We start from the raw sequence: 15961 nt of genomic DNA, 5'->3' as shown, positions 1-15961 counted from the left end.
CATGTGATGTTATATCCCCTTCTATTTCATCAAAAGCTTCGAGTAATACGTCTCTAAATCTCTGTCCATTTGCAGGATCCTTAAGTTTCCAGACCCTTCTCCTCCATGCTGGTCGTCTTCTGGGCATCCATTTAGCCCTGATCCTGAAGTTGCTAACTACTAGTCTATATTGTGGGGTACATTCTTTGCCTGGGAAGGTTTTGGCATTTATAAGCAGCCATCTTTCCCTTTTTCTGGCAAGGATGTAGTCAATTTGGCTAGTGTGTCTGCCAGAACGGTAGGTGACTAGTAGGTTTCCTGAAGTTAGTATTGCAAACCATAAGATCATTTGCATCGCAGAACTCCAGCTGCCTGGTTCTCTAAAACCAAAAAAAAAAAAGTGCTTTTAGCTGTTGAGAGATGTAATTTTATGATTAAATCAAAATCTAAATTTTGGAACATATTTTGTATTTACCTGTTAGGAAGATTTCGAATTCTTACTGAAATAATAAAGCTTAACAGTGCTAATATGCGTGTGTGTGTGTGTGTGTGTGTGTGTGTGTGTGTGTGTGTCCCTTTGTTTTGAAACGGTCAGTTTGAGGTCATCGTTGTTTAGTTACATTGGAAACAGGAATTCAACTAGACAATAAAACTTATTTTTCAGTCTACACACAGAAACGCACATACATACATTTTTTTTTTTTTTTTTTACTTTTCTTTGTCGTTTCACTGGCACCATCCTTTTTTTAAGGGACTGGTGTAGAGACAAAACTTTTTTCTCAGTTTATTTCATTTTATCGGCCCTGTCTGCATGCCAAAATACAAAAAGAAAAATATTGACAGAATGAAAAAATTAAGTTGATCAGGTATTAGGGGCCCTGAAGCTTAAGGGGATCTTTGTGATTTGACGGGCAACACTTGTTTTCTTAACGAAACACTTTCAAACTTGGGACACTGGTAGAATGTGTCATACAAAACAACTTTTTCTCTTAGCCTTCTTAACAAAAAAATGTACATCGCAAGTTATTTCATGTTAAAGTTGTTGTATTTCTGTAATTTCAACCAATCACTGACGTCTATTCAGCTGAATACAGTCAGTGCTGGCCGGTCATAAAAATGTTATTCCCTGTGACATATTTCATCCAGTTTAATCGTAATTTATACGCATATATTGTTTATGTGTGTGTATATTTTTCCCATAACCTCACTCATAACCCTAACCCTAACTCTAAAACCCGAACCCTAACCCTAAACTAGAATTTGATTTGAAGAAGATTTGGTTGCTATTTCTAGGAAATGAAGCACTTGGTGGAGGTGCATTAATAATTCTGGTAGCTCCAATAACAAGTGCAGGCAATATTCAAGTATTTTGATGGCTTTTCCCCCCTTTGTTTACGAACAGTCAAGTTAATCGGAAATGTCAGAACTAACGGGGATTAATACCATATACACCGTCACAGCACTTACTGTATTCAACTGAATAGACGTCAGTGATTAGTTGAAATTATCGAAATAAGACAATTTTTAACGTGAAATAACTTCGAATACAAAATTTTTTATCTGTTCTATACCACAAAATATACAAGTATACGAAGTTTGAAAGTGTTTCGGTACCAAAAACACTACATAAAAAAATGTTGCCCGTCAAATCATAAATGTCCAAACATTCTAGCCATAGCAATCCCATCTTTTATTTTCAGACTTGCTTTGTACAAGACAACTTTATCCAATGTGTCTGTGCCCTTTTTTGAAATAGTAGTGTTATATGAGAGAGATTTAGCTGCTATTTCCAGTAGTCCAAACGACCACAAGCTATACTCCGTTGGCCCTCGTGTAATGCCATTGTTGTTGTGTCGTCCTATCCCAGCCTTGATACAGCCAAGTCCACGACAGGCAGGTAGTTGTAATTTAGCCCCAAGTTGATCGAACCGTCCCATGAGAGAGGTAGGCTGCCAAACGGTGAACCACGACTCAGCTCAATCTTTCTAGTTATACTATGTCTATCAAGCTGAAGACCATACTTACAAACTCCAATAGACATAACTAAATGAAGTGCAGTATGAGAGCCTGAAAATATTGCACACCCTCCAGGTTTAGATGGTAGTCACAGCGGAGGCAGGTTAGGTGGACCAGAATCGGTTGCTGTCCTGCACTTATTGTTTGTGGTGAGCTATAAATGCAGTATTTATGCTAATAAAGCGAGTAGACCCCACAAGCTGGCAGCTTAGCTTGGAGACTGCGGTCAGGAACAGTGGAAAACAAACGTCACGACACTGATATACATTTGCCATCCGATAAATATATTATGTTAAAATAACATCTAATGGAGCAGGTTTTCCGTAAATTGCAGCGTCTGTTGGAGCTGGTTCACAATCTACCAACTCTGGTGTACCTCAGCCTTCGACTTTGTCCTCTACACTTTGTGTCTTATACTTCAACGATCTATTTGCCGTCACCTTCAAACAACGCAGAAGACTCAAGTTTTCATTCTTCCTTAACCTTCTGTGCCCAAATAACATCTATATGCAATTTCACATTGAATTTGCATTGGTTCCACGAATAGATATTTCAAAAGTATCTTCGAACGAAATCATACCATCTTAGTCTCATTCGTATCAAGAAAAAATAAAGCACCCCTCCAAAATACCATTAACTTATAGTACAAGCTAATATACGATATGATAGCTGTCCAACTCGTTATCAAGGAAAACCATCACTGACCATTGCCCATGCGAAATGTCAGCAATGCTTGTGCATAAGGTTATTGCACCCGCGGTGCCTTCTTATTCGACAGGGCATCGGAAAGTTGCCTCGCTGACAATCGCAGAAGCCCAAAGTTTAGGTCCAATAAGGCTTGCACAACACCTCACTGACTCTTCACCCTATTGACATGATACAGAGACAAGACAGGGCAAGATATCCAGTACCAGCATGGGTCGCAGTCTCAGGGATATGGGAGAGCCATGATCTCAAACGCAAGCAAAAGATCTCCAAGATGTCCAATGCCATTCCCTGCATATTAGGTTAAATGTCAGTGTGACCTTCTTCCAGAGACATGCCTTAACGAAAGCTGAGGGGTGTCTCACACCCAGATGTCTTTCAGCACGCCAGGCACCAACCCAGAATTTCTGAAGGCCCGTGCTATATATTATAACATCTCAGCTAGTTAAGTCCGTTCCTAAATCTAGAAATGCTTAAAAAGTTAAGGACATTAGCGCAGACTGAACAATAAAAACGAGCTAACGTAAAAATATAAAAGAAAACGAGCCCGTAACTTCTAATTAAGTCAACACTGAAGACTACCTTGGCGAAGGGGTAAATACGCACACCTGGTGTTTAGGGTTAGGGTCAGGGTCACGCTGAAAACGAGTGGTGGGCGCATTTTTTTTTTAACTCCGCCGAATACCTTTATATTGTTTTGCACATACATCAACTTTTTTCTTTAAAAAAAATAACAAAGTAAATTTCTGACAAGCTCATCTCTTTCTTATGTCTCATAAAAATACCTTAAACTCCCGCACTCTTCGTTCGATTGTAAGTAAACATGAGGTTATCTCGGCCGTCATCAGTCTAACAGACGTGACAAACTACATGACTGCAGTTTCGGTGAATGTTAAACTACTTATTCATATCTAACGGAAACAATTTGTAATATTTCAAGAGAAACACGCCTCCTTGGTGGCGAAGTGGGCGCCAATAGGGTTAAGGTTAGAGACAAATGCAAACTCAGAGAGAGTAAAAGGTATAAAAGAGGCGGCTAAGAGAAACAAAAGTAAAAAGTGGGAGTGTATTGCTAACATGCTGACGCACGTGGTTAACAAAACATCACATTTGTAGTGGGAATATTCAGCAATCACCCGATGTACTTAATCCATCTTACTAAAAAACTGAACTAAGTGCCGCTAATTCCATCACCAATACTTTAAGTTATACACCAGGCACGGATATAAGTCAAAAACTCAGTGGCTGGTGTAGATAGCTACGTCATAACATCCTATTCCTCCATCCTCCTCTTTCTCTCTCTCTCTCTCTCTCGAAAAAAAAGGGGTGGGGAGCAGCAAATCAAAAACGTATCTTAAAAAAAAAAGAAAAAACTCGAGCGGTTGTTGATCTCTGTCAAACAGTCGTGCACAGCCATCCGAATAACAGAATAGTTTCTGCTTTCGACCTCTCGCCAGAAGAAAGAAAAACTATGGGTAACTTTATCGGTAAATGGGAACAATTTGATGAGGATCTTGAAAATGCTGACGCTTTCTTCAAAGCAGCAGGTACGTGTTGCGTACTTTTTTTTAAAAAAAGCTAATGGACTCAATTCTTTCTTTTTAACAAATGTCGTAGCTAGTTGAGATGGTTTACCTTTTTAACGTGCTGATTTTTTAAAGTAACAACAGTGAAAATATAACAAAAAGTAACTCCATTTACAGTATAGGAGGTCTAAATATATGAGAGCTGGAGAGAAATTAACAGACAAGGAATATTACATAAATTGTATAAAATGCGTGCACTTTGTCAGCTCTATGAAACCACTTTCATTCTTGTCTGGGATGCAGTCTTTTTTGTCACATAATTGTGGTCTCAGGTCAGCTCTGGTCGGTCCAAAACACGCAGAGACTTGTTAATCCAGATACATCTTTACGTAGTTAAGAGCCGTGAAGCACGCCGACATGCAATGATGAATTGTAGGGTTGATAGTTCAAACAAGTTGCAATCTCTTCACTATCACAATACGTCATCGTACGCTTGTTGTCGTAGTTTGCTCCTGCGCGTCAGCCCTGATTAAACTATCACCATTCTGTCTTTTCCAACGCGTCTTTTACTTATTTTAGTCAAATGATTAGATTTAAAGATTTGGCTGCTTTTTCTAGCAAGTAAGGCGACCACCTAGAGAATCACTCGTTTCTTGTTGCTGACTCTTAACGAGTCTTGAGATTCCATAGTAGTCGAAAATCAGTAATACTGTGTTTGATTAAGCGGACAACCCTTTTGCTACTAAAAGAGTGAAGAAAACGTGGTAGAGGGGGAACAGAGTCTTTTGGAAAGATGGTCCGAATCAAGAAATTTTTGTTTTTAAAGAAACTGCTTGGAGATACGATTCAATTTTAAATTTTGCGCAAGTATAGTTCATATACTAATAAACCAACCCCAAATTAATCTTGATTCCAACCTTGATCATGTCCTTTTTCAGGTAAAATGTAAGCAAAATTCTGGTTTAAGCACCCAGTATAATCCCTCCTAACTTTTCTTTCATTTTTAGGAACTTTCAGAAAATTTTGCGAATTTGTCTTTTACAAACGAGAATTCATACGATTATGGCAAAAAAAAAACAAAAAAAATCCGCCCCATACATCTTGAAATTTCTACTGTTTTCGATTTTTAAAAAAAAATCAGTTTCAAATACGGACCAAATTTTTTGCTTAAATCCTAGCAATGGACTACCTTTAGGTGCATCATAACTCCATTAAATGTGTTTATGGGGAGAAAAATATTAAAAAGCATCATACATGTCAGAGTGAGAGAAACGAGGAAGGCATCAGTTGGTCGTGGGATGTGCTAAAAACAAATCACACTTTTTTGTGTGTTTTTGGATAATCGTATGAATTCCTGTGTGTATCTTTTACTTGTTTGAGTCATTTGACTGCTACCATTCTGGGGCATCGCCTTGAAGGGTTTTAGTCGAACAAATTGACTCCAGGACTTTTTTAAGGCTTGTACTAATTCTAACAGTCTCTTTTGCTGAACTACAAAAGTGTGTCTGTTTGACCCCCACCACCGCTGGTTTGATTATGTACCCATAACTTAGTAGTTCAGCAAAAAGGGACTGATAGAATAAAATAAGTACCAGACTTTAAAAAAACAAGAGTATTGTGGTCGATTTGATGTTGCCCCAGCATGACTGTAGTCCAATGACAAACTAGTAAAAGATAAATAATTAAATTCTTCTCTCGATTATCAAAAATCACATTACATTACGTTTGGTTCATATTGTTCACTGAATTGAAATTGAAGTTTATTATTTGCATAACAAGTGAAAAGAGAATTGGACTGTCAAGTAATAATTTTGAAAAGATTTTGAGTTATGAAGTTAACTTATATTGTTTACCTGCTCCAGTCACTAGACTGCAGCCTTGGCTGGGGCACGGCTTTGAAGGGTTTAGTCAAACTCAACTCCAGTACTTATTTATAAGTCTAATACTTATGGTAAGTTGGGTTTATATCAAATTCTTTTGCTGAACCACTAAGTTACAAGGATGTAAACTAACCAACACTGATTGTCTAGTGCTCTGTGGTGACAGACGTGTAATGGAATGCAACATTGTGGTATGACGACAGTTATATGATAAAACAAATCAGAAGTAAAAGTTATATTACAATTTATTTGAGTGTTGTAACATTTCTGGAGGTGTAATTACAAAAGCAAAACAAAAGGTTTCTTGTTTCAGGATTACAAGAGTTCATGGTAGCTGTGTCGTGTTTCCATGTGTGAAGATGGTGCATGTCGAAAAAGTTCAATGTGCAGGCATAGTTGTGTTGTCAGAAGTTTACTTCCCCCAACCACAGGTATCCAGGTTCAGTCCCACAGTGTGACACCTACTATAGCCCTGGACTGGCCAAAGCCTCATGAATTTAATTGGTAGAATGGAAATATCTGTGTGTATGTGTTAGTCCTGCACCAGTTTGACAACTGGTGTTGTTTGTTTACCCCCGCCCCTATAACTTAGCAGTTGGGTAAAAGAGAACCAACAGAATGCCGGTCTTCAAAAAAAAAAAATATTAGGGGTTGATTTGTTCAACTAAACCATTCAGGGCAGTGCCCCAGCATGGCCACAGTTCAATGACTGAAACACGTAAAAGTTAAAAGATAACTGAAATTACCCAAGAAGATTGGTTGACAAAAAGCTCCCCCCCTTGGAGTGCAGTGGGCAAAGGAGATAAAAGCAGTTAGGGTTAGGGTTAGATATGATCTGATCTTTCAAGCCAACTGTTTAACCCTTTTGCGCTTCAGCCACTCATATCCAGCCAAAATATTCTGTCCGTTTTATGTTCAAACTGGCCAGATCTGGCTTCTCACACCTACCTTGCAATGTCATTCGTAAAATAAACAATTACATCATCAATATCTCAAAGCTACAAGATAACCGTAAAAACCATGCCAAAATAGACACATAAGGCCAGCTCTTGTCAAACCGTCCAACCCATACTGGCATACGTATGTATCATCATCATCATCATTTAATGTCTGTTGCCCATGCTGGTATGGGTTGGACAGTTTGATTGGGCTAGCACACTGGAAGGCTACACCAGTATATACAAACACATCTATATATATAAAACTCAGATTGTGTGTGTGGTGTGTAAACCTGTATAACTTCTGAAGTTCACAACTTATTTTCTTCAAACTGGGAACATACATTACTTATGTTCCAGAGATGGTTTTGGACTCTTAATTCGCTTACATGTGGTACTTTGTAAAACTTATTTGGTTACTAGGTAATATTGATAAGTAATACTGATGTTTTTTATTGTCGTTTAATTATTAACGTAACAGTATCATCTCAGTTCATTGTATGTATTTCTTAAAATTTGCTAAGATATTGATATTATTTACCTTTTTTTACTGACATTTCATTATTAATGTACAATTGTCAATAATTATTAATGTACAATTGTCAATAATGTCTCCAAAGAAGAGATCCTCCATTGACTAAAAAACAGCGGTAGCAGAGAAATTGAAAAGAAGGAGAGCAAATGAATCGTCACAGGAGACTTCAATTAGACAACCAAAAAATGCTGCATGTGCAGTTACTGCAAGAGCAATGGGAAGCTATGAGCAGCATAGTATTCGCCTGGCCAGGAATACTGCATGAACAGCTTCAGCCTATTCCATCCCCTTTACCATGTCATTTCTTTCATGTAGATTTCTCTCCTATGGTGTTGTTGAGCGCACCCACAACCTTAATTTATCACATAGATGTAGTTCCTATGTCTGCTGATTATTTAGTGTGGTAGTGGCAGCACCGACAGCTGCAAAGGAGAGTATATCCACAGAGCTTTTTGGTGCATTCAAAAATCACATACCCACCACCCACTTTTCCATGACAAGATTAGGACCTGGAATCTTCCAAACAGATGCCTGACATATCACCTAGTTGAACTAGTACTTCATTTACTCCACAAATGTTTTGTTGTCAATGCTGCACTTCCCTGTATTAAATATTTCAACTTAACTGTACCATATGACATTTAAATCCTGAGCAACACTGGATATGTCTGCTAGTGTATATATAGAGAGAGAGAGACACACACACAAATGTGTGTGTGTGTGTGTGAGGGGGCGGGGGGCATGTTGTGATGCTGATTATGAATAAAATACTTATAATTGATATATTTGTATCTTTTTCTTCAGGCCTCAATGACGAAAGCAAAATAGAAGAAATGAAGAAAACTCGTGCAATAATGGAATGTCAAAAAGACGGTGATGGTTACAAATCCATCTATACTGATATGAACAGTGGGATGTCAAAAGAGTATCACTTCAAAATAGGGGAACCATTTGAATCAGATGATCTCCATGGAAAGAAATTCAAGGTAATATATTTTTTATTTCCATTTGTTTTCTTTCCTACCATTGATGTGCTTTTTGATCCAATGTTGGATGCAGCATGACTGGATACTCAAGTATCAACAACTGATCTGAACTGTTCCCAATACAGAGCTGATAATAGAATAGTCTTGGAGAGATGCATGAAATGGATTACTCCGAGGAAGATGAACAAACATTATGACTTCTCACATGAACATTCAGAACAAATTTTATCACCCAATAGGCTCCATGTTTTAAGTGAAGATTTTGAACAAAGCCCATAAGGTAGTCAGGAATCTAAAATGAGAGTAAGACTCTGGAAACCACTTGCCCAAGAAAATCCATCACACGAGAGAATAAGTCGGTCATAAAATTATCTTAACTAAAACTTTCACCCGACGATGTCTCTGACTTGGCGCTTGGACTGAGTTTCTGCCCAAGCGCTAAAAACATCGACAAGAATAAATGAGCTCGGCTATTTCAGTTTGTCCACCGTCACAAGCTGGAGGAATATTTTTCTGGAAAAACTGGTAATGAAAAGTCAGAAAACCCTATACTTACTGAAAATAAAAATGATGATCATCGAATCTGGCATAATTGGATTGAAAAGAATCCCAATTAGTATCCAGATAAAGTTCAGGATGGACGTTCACAAGCACTACTTGAATATCTTGGATCTTGTCAGACAGGAATTAGGGAAAGCCTTAGAACAAGTAGAAAGAAGTCCTGGAATAACCTCACAGATTCCCAACGTTATGCTCTCCAATGTCTAACTAATGACAATTCTATTGTTATTAAAATGGTGGAAAAGAAAGACACTATGGTAATTATGGATAAAAGTGAGTATATTTTGGCTTGTGAAGAAGTTTTAAGTGACAAAACTTCATATAAAGAATTACCTGTCAATCCAAACCCCAATTACAGAGAGGAACTTGAGAAAATAATTCTGGAAATGGAAGAAAACAATTTCATTATTAAGGCTGAATCGAGGATTTTACAGTCAGAAAAAAGTACACCAGTATTTTATGGTCTCTCTAAAATACAAAAGAAGTTTGAAAGATTTCCTACAATGCACCCAATTTACAGTAGATATGAATGCTGTACAACCAAGATTTTGGAATGGCTGGATGACTTTCTATTACCCGTCACAAAAAGATCAAGTTCCTATATTCAGGATACTTTTGATTTTGTGTCTAAAATCAACAACTTTTTTAAGCATTGAAGCCAAATCATAAACTGTGTTTTGGTAACCATGGATGTTTCTTCCTTATATCCCAATATCGACCATGATGAAGGGGTAGAAGCATGCATGAATGCCTTCGAAAAACAATCAAACAAAGATATTCCATCAAATTTCCTCTGTAGGCTATTAAGGTTTGTGTTACAAAGTAACAATGAAGTTTGGATAAAAATTTTACCTCCAGACGAGAGGTTGCGCCATGGGTACCCCCATAGTAGTTAATTTTGCTAATGTCTTTATGACAAAATTCAAGACACAATTACTAAAGACATTTAAATTCCTACATGCTCATGAACCAATACTCTACTTACAGTCCATTGATGATGTCCTTTTTTGTCTGGGAAGGAACACAGGATAGTTTAATTAACTTCTTGCATTTCTGTGACTATTATGCAAAAAACTATGGCTTTAAATGCAACATAAAACGTACATCTAATTTTTCAAAAACTAGCATTGAATTTTTGGGACACAAAAGTTAAGTTTTCTGGAGGCAAAATAGCGACAGAGTTATTTTGCAAGCCCACGTTATCCCACATTTACATCCACCATTGCTCTGGTCATCCACATCGTAGAATTTGGTCAAATCAGAAATCCCAATTTTTGAGTATAAAATGGATTTGTACTAATATAAGGGATTACTGGAAACATGCAAATGCTTTTGTACACCATTATGTCAAATGCAGTTACAGTGAATCGTGATTAAAGGAAATAGCAAATGAGAAAGCTAAGATTAGCAAAGAAAGTCAAACTGTCATGCATAATTTTAGCAAACAATACAATATGTGACAGAACTCATTTAGTGATTAACTGGCACTGAAATGTTGCTGGTATTTCAAAAGTGTTGCATGAAAGTCACCAGCATGTTGCAGAAAAATATCCTCATTTTGAACAGATATTTCCTCAGCTGGCTATTGTAGCCTTTAGATTGAATAAAAATATAAGAGAACTATCAACCCCCCATTTCTGACTCCAAGAAAACTAACATTGGAATATCTGCATACTGTACCTTGAAAAACAGTCGCAAGAGAGGTAAGCCTTGTTCATTGTGCAACAGCATGAGTCAAGTGAATTCAATTAGGAATCATAACAGAAATGTTATGATTTATACAGAAGGTGGGACATGTAGAGATTCCCATTTGGTGTATGTGGCAGAATGCACGAAACACAACTTACATTGGTTGTACAAGAGAACAATTAAACAAAAGATTTAATGGGCACAGATATGACATTAGGCACAATAACAGTAATTCGACAGAGATTGTTGAACATTTTGCTTCAAACGGCTGCAATTTTGAAAAAGACTTTGAAGTGTATATTCTCAGAAAATATTTTGAATCTGCTACACTTTCAATACTCAAAAAGCATGAGGAGAAATATGTTTGCGGGTTATTAACATCACATCCTGGAAGAATGCATAAAATGATAGAATTTCATCAAATTGACACAAACCTGTTTGATTAAATATTCTTCTTCTTCCTCCTTTTCTCTTTTCTTTCCATTTTTTCTATCTTTTTCTTTTTGCCAGTTATAAAATTGAAACTTAGACTGGTGATGTCAGTCCATTAACATGTGGATGCTGGTTACTCTTGATATATTTTAGATTTGAATTTTTATCACTTTTTCTTTTGAACTCAACAAAGATGGGCTTGCTGTCGAAATATCGTTCAACCAATAAAATATCTATTGCAATCACATCGCGCTCTTCATCTTGTCTGTTTACCCTTGTGAAGAGTTACATCAATCCTTTAAAAATATTATTGTTATTAATGTGAGCTGGCAGAATTGTTAGTATGCCAGGCAAAATGCTTAGCAGTATCTTGCCCGTTGCTACGTTCTGAGTTCAAATTCCACCGAGATCAACTTTGCCTTTCATCCTTTTGGGGTCAATAAATCAAATACCAGTGAAATACTGGGGTTGATGTAATTGACTAGTTTCCTTTCCCAAAATTTCAAGCCTTGTGCCTATAGTAGAAAGGATTATTATTATTAATATTATTATTATTACTGTGAACTGACAAAATCCTTAGCATAGTGGGTAAAATACTGCTGAAGTCAACTTTGTTTTAGGGTTGATAATATAAGTACCAGTGGCATACTGACTTACCCCCACCCCTAAAACTGCTGGGCTTGTGCCAAAATTTGAAACCATTATTATTATTATTCATCCTTTAACATGTTTTCCATGGTGACATGGGTTGACCAGAGCTGGCAAGCCAGAGAGTTGCACCAGGATCCAGTCTGATTTCTACAACTGGATGCCCTTCCTAACACCAGCCACTTTATAATGTGGGCTGGGTGCTTTTACCTTGGCACCAACACGAGCACCTTTACATGGTGCCAGCATAAATGCTTTTTATGTACCACGAGCATATGTAATTATAATAATAATAATAATAATATTATTATTATTATTATTAGGTGGAGGGGGGGGGAGCTGGCAGAATTGTTAGCATGCTGGGCGAAATGCTTAGCAGTATTTTGCCTGTCGTTACATTCTGAGATCAAATTCTGCCAAGGTCGACTGTCAACCTTTCAGGGTCGATGAATTAAGTACCAGGGAAACACTGGGGTTGATGTAATTGACTAGTCCCCTCCCCACAAACTTCAGGCCTTTAGTAGAAAGGATTATTATTATTATTAGTTCCAGTTGAGTACTGAATTTGACATAATTGACTTAACCCCCTCCCCAAAAATTGCTGGCATTGTGACAAACTCGAAACCATTATCATTATTATTATTATTATAGAGCCAGTGCTGCATTAAAAACCCACTTGTGCCAGTGGCATATAAAAACACCCAGCATACTCTGTAAAGTGGTCGGTGTTAGGGTTAGGGTTAGGAAGGGCATCCGGCCATGGAAAAACCAGGCCACAGCAGATAGTTGGTGTCTGGACAACTCCTGTCAAACTGTCCAACCCATGCCAGCATGGAAAATGGACATTAAACGATGATGATGATGATGACAGAGCAAGAATTTTGGAATAGTGAATGATGTACTAACAATGTTTTGCTTCATTTCCCAGGGGGTCATTACAATAGAAAGCCCAACTAAAATTAAAGAATGCTACACTGAATGGTCACCAACTGAAATTATAACTATCAGGGAGGTCGATGGGGACATCTTAACAGTGGTAAGTCTGATGCTTTGCTTTCTTTTCCTAATTCTAATTTTGTTGCTTAGGTTTCAAAGTGTGTCTGTCTTGCTACAAGTCTTTCCAACAATATATTTATGTTTCTTTGCGTGCGCGTGTGTGTGTGAGAGAGGGAGAGAGAGAGTGTGTGTGTGAGAGAGAGAGAGAGAGAGAGAGAGAGAGAGAGAGAGAGAGAGAGAGAGAGAGAGCAGACATGTATTTTGACTTGTTACAGTCATTGGATTGTGGCCATGCTGGGACACTATCCCTCAGTAAAGTCTAGCACTTATGCTTATTCTATCAGTCTCTTTTTGCTGAACCATTAAGTCATTGGAGGCAAACAAACCCACATCAGTTGTCAAGTGATGAGATGAATACAAATAAACAAACACACACACATACCCACAAATAATATATTTATTCTTTTACTTGTTTCATACATTTGACCGTGGCCATGTTGGAGCATAGCCTTATATAAATATACACACACAATGGACTTTGAAATTGTTTTGGGCTATCAGATTCATTCACTAGGCATTGGTCAATCTAGAGCTGTATAGTAGAAGACACTTGTCCAAAGTGCTGCTTCATGGGATTGAACCTGAAATGACATGATTGCAGTGTAAACTTCTAAACCACACAACTATGTTTGCACCATTTTTGCTTGGATTTTGTAAATTTGCTGCATGGTGGCATGAAAAATGCACCCAGTACACATTATAAAGTGGTTGGCATCTAGCCATAGAAACCATGCCAAAGCAGACACTTTTTGAGCTTATCTCTACAGATTCTCCATAGAAATTATAGCCAGCACTGATTTTGTTAAGACATTTCATATCCAAATACACCTGTCAACAACAATGTGATCGAAGATGGAAAAGTGGGTAATGGGTGTATATGCATATTTCAGGAGTTCTTGCTCCTCATCCAGCACTACATTCAACCCATTAACCATACATGAACACATTGCTTAAATAACCACTAAATACAGCAGTGTAACATTATTGGATATACCAGTTTTAGATATAAAACACATTCCTAACAGCTGGTATGTACATGTAGGGACACCATATTTTGTTATGCAACCACAATATACTACAAAGTATATTAAATACTATGTACTGCTGTGTTAGCAGTGCTATTACATCAGTTTTTAAGGTTACCTCTACAGATATTCTATAGCACTGATTTTGATACGACGTTTTGTATCTGAATATGTCTAAGGTAAACAAGAATGTGATTGAAGATGGAAAAATGGGTAATGAGTGTATATGCATATTTCATGAGTTCTTGCTCTTTCTTCAGTACTACATCCAACCCATTAACCATCCATGAACTCAGTGCTTAAATAGCTACTAAATATAACAGTGTAACACTGTTGGATGTACCAATTTTACATATTAAGCACATTCTTGGCAGCTAGTACATACATATTAATATTTTGTTATACTACAGAGTAGTATATTAAACACTTTATAAGTCAATACTGTCTCTTGCCATGTTATCAGTACTATTAAATCACTTGTTAAAGATATCTCTACAGATTTTCTATAGAAATTACAGCCTGTACTGATTTTGTTACAACGTTTCGTATCTGAATACGTCTAATGTCAACAATGCAATGGTGCACAATGTAGTCCTTGGACCGATTGGATCTTTGTCAAACTGTCCAATCCATACCAGCATGAAACAGATGTTAAATGATGATGATGATGATATGTGTGTATGTGTAAATGTTTGTGTGTGTTTGCATATGTATAAATGTATAATTCATGTGAGAGAGATTGTTGATACCTGTAAACATTCTTGGTCACTAATATTTCCAACCTTTCTCTTCCTCAAGGTAGGTGTGTACTGATCACCAGCTTTCAATCACATCTACTTACAATATCTGTCATGTCACCAAAACATCTCTCTTATTTTCCTTTGTGTTTTCAATGCTTTCTCTCTCCGCCCCTTTTCTTTCTGAAGTTTTGTTTAACTGTAGTAAATATTAGCTTCAGACTAAAAGTGTCAAGCTGGCAGAATCGCTAGCATGCTGGGCAAAATGCTTTGTGGTATTTCATCTGTCTCTATGTCGAGTTTAAATTCTGCTGAAGTCAACTTTGCCTTTCATCATGTCAGGGTCTATAAAATAAGTATCAGTTGAGCACTGGGGTTGGTCTAATCAACTTACTTCCTTCTATGAAATTGCTGGCCTTGTGCCAAAATTTGAAACCACTATTAGCCTCAGACTGTTGATATTTATTTATTTTTTGTTGCAGACATTCACAGCTAAGGGTGTATCAGCCAAATGTCGAGCTAAAAAGATATAAAATTTTCAGAAAAGCATGTGAAAATTCCAATGAAGAGAACACTAAAAAAAAAAACAATCATTTGTCAGTCATGTTATGTTCCAATATATTATGTCTGATTTTGTCAATGAAATAAATATATACTTTTTATTTGACTTTTTATTTTCTTTCTTTTTTTTGTGATATAGTTGTGTTCATTTGTTTTATGTTTTTCTTGTTTTGGCATCAGATGGGAGGCTCTTTCTGTCTCTGACCTTCCATTGTTTTACAATTCACAAACTTTCAAGAGATAGGGGATGCCATATTCATTGGGAATTTAAACATGAAAACAGTTTTTTTTCTTCTTTTTTCACAAGCCTGGCTGCATGGTATGAAGTTTGTTTCCTAACCACATGGTCTCAGTTCAGCCCCACAACATGGCACCATTACTATAACTTGAGGCCAACCAAAGCCTTGTGAGTGGATTTGGCAGACAGAAACTGAAAGAAGCCCATTGTATATATATATATATATAAATATATATAATGTATGTGTATCAAAAAGATATTGCCAAATAAAAAAAAATAAAAAACACTAAGAGACTGAACTTCCAAATTCCATAAAGCCTAAATGTAATGTAAGGGAATTTATAATTCTTTCAAATTGTCTTGATCAGTTTGGGTGCTATCTAGTGTGACACATACATTGGAGGTGATGGCCTAGCACACTTAAGGCAGATCTGCAGTTGTTAAACTTA

General features: G+C 37.0%; 2 protein-coding genes across 4 annotated transcripts in view; one reads left to right on the top strand and one right to left on the bottom strand.

Moving 5' to 3' along the window:
* The window catches only part of LOC106871250 (ankyrin repeat domain-containing protein 16), a 77555-nt gene that overhangs the window by 51214 nt on the left and 10380 nt on the right, over positions 1-15961 (bottom strand). The gene's annotated exons all lie outside the window — the stretch shown is intronic.
* LOC106871251 (fatty acid-binding protein, liver) lies at positions 3261-15380 on the top strand. Its single transcript, XM_014917605.3, has 4 exons — positions 3261-4247; positions 8384-8565; positions 12824-12931; positions 15196-15380. Exons 1-4 carry the CDS (start codon positions 4172-4174, stop codon positions 15244-15246), a joined length of 417 nt encoding a protein of 138 aa, XP_014773091.1. The 5' UTR covers positions 3261-4171; the 3' UTR covers positions 15247-15380.

The sequence above is a fragment of the Octopus bimaculoides genome, chromosome 5 (assembly GCF_046866305.1).
Source record: "Octopus bimaculoides isolate indiv1 chromosome 5, ASM4686630v1, whole genome shotgun sequence".
Taxonomy (NCBI): Eukaryota; Metazoa; Mollusca; class Cephalopoda; order Octopoda; family Octopodidae; genus Octopus; species Octopus bimaculoides.
This window is presented reverse-complemented; position numbering and strand designations above follow the sequence as displayed.

What these genes read in the sequence shown, in the direction of transcription:
- LOC106871251 (XM_014917605.3), top strand. Translation starts at nt 4,172, where the DNA reads ATGGGTAACTTTATCGGTAAATGGGAACAATTTGATGAGGATCTTGAA. An exon ending in TCCATGGAAAGAAATTCAAG is followed by an intron (nt 8,566 to 12,823) that starts GTAATATATTTT and finishes TTCATTTCCCAG; the next exon opens with GGGGTCATTACAATAGAAAG. An exon ending in ATGGGGACATCTTAACAGTG is followed by an intron (nt 12,932 to 15,195) that starts GTAAGTCTGATG and finishes TTTTTGTTGCAG; the next exon opens with ACATTCACAGCTAAGGGTGT.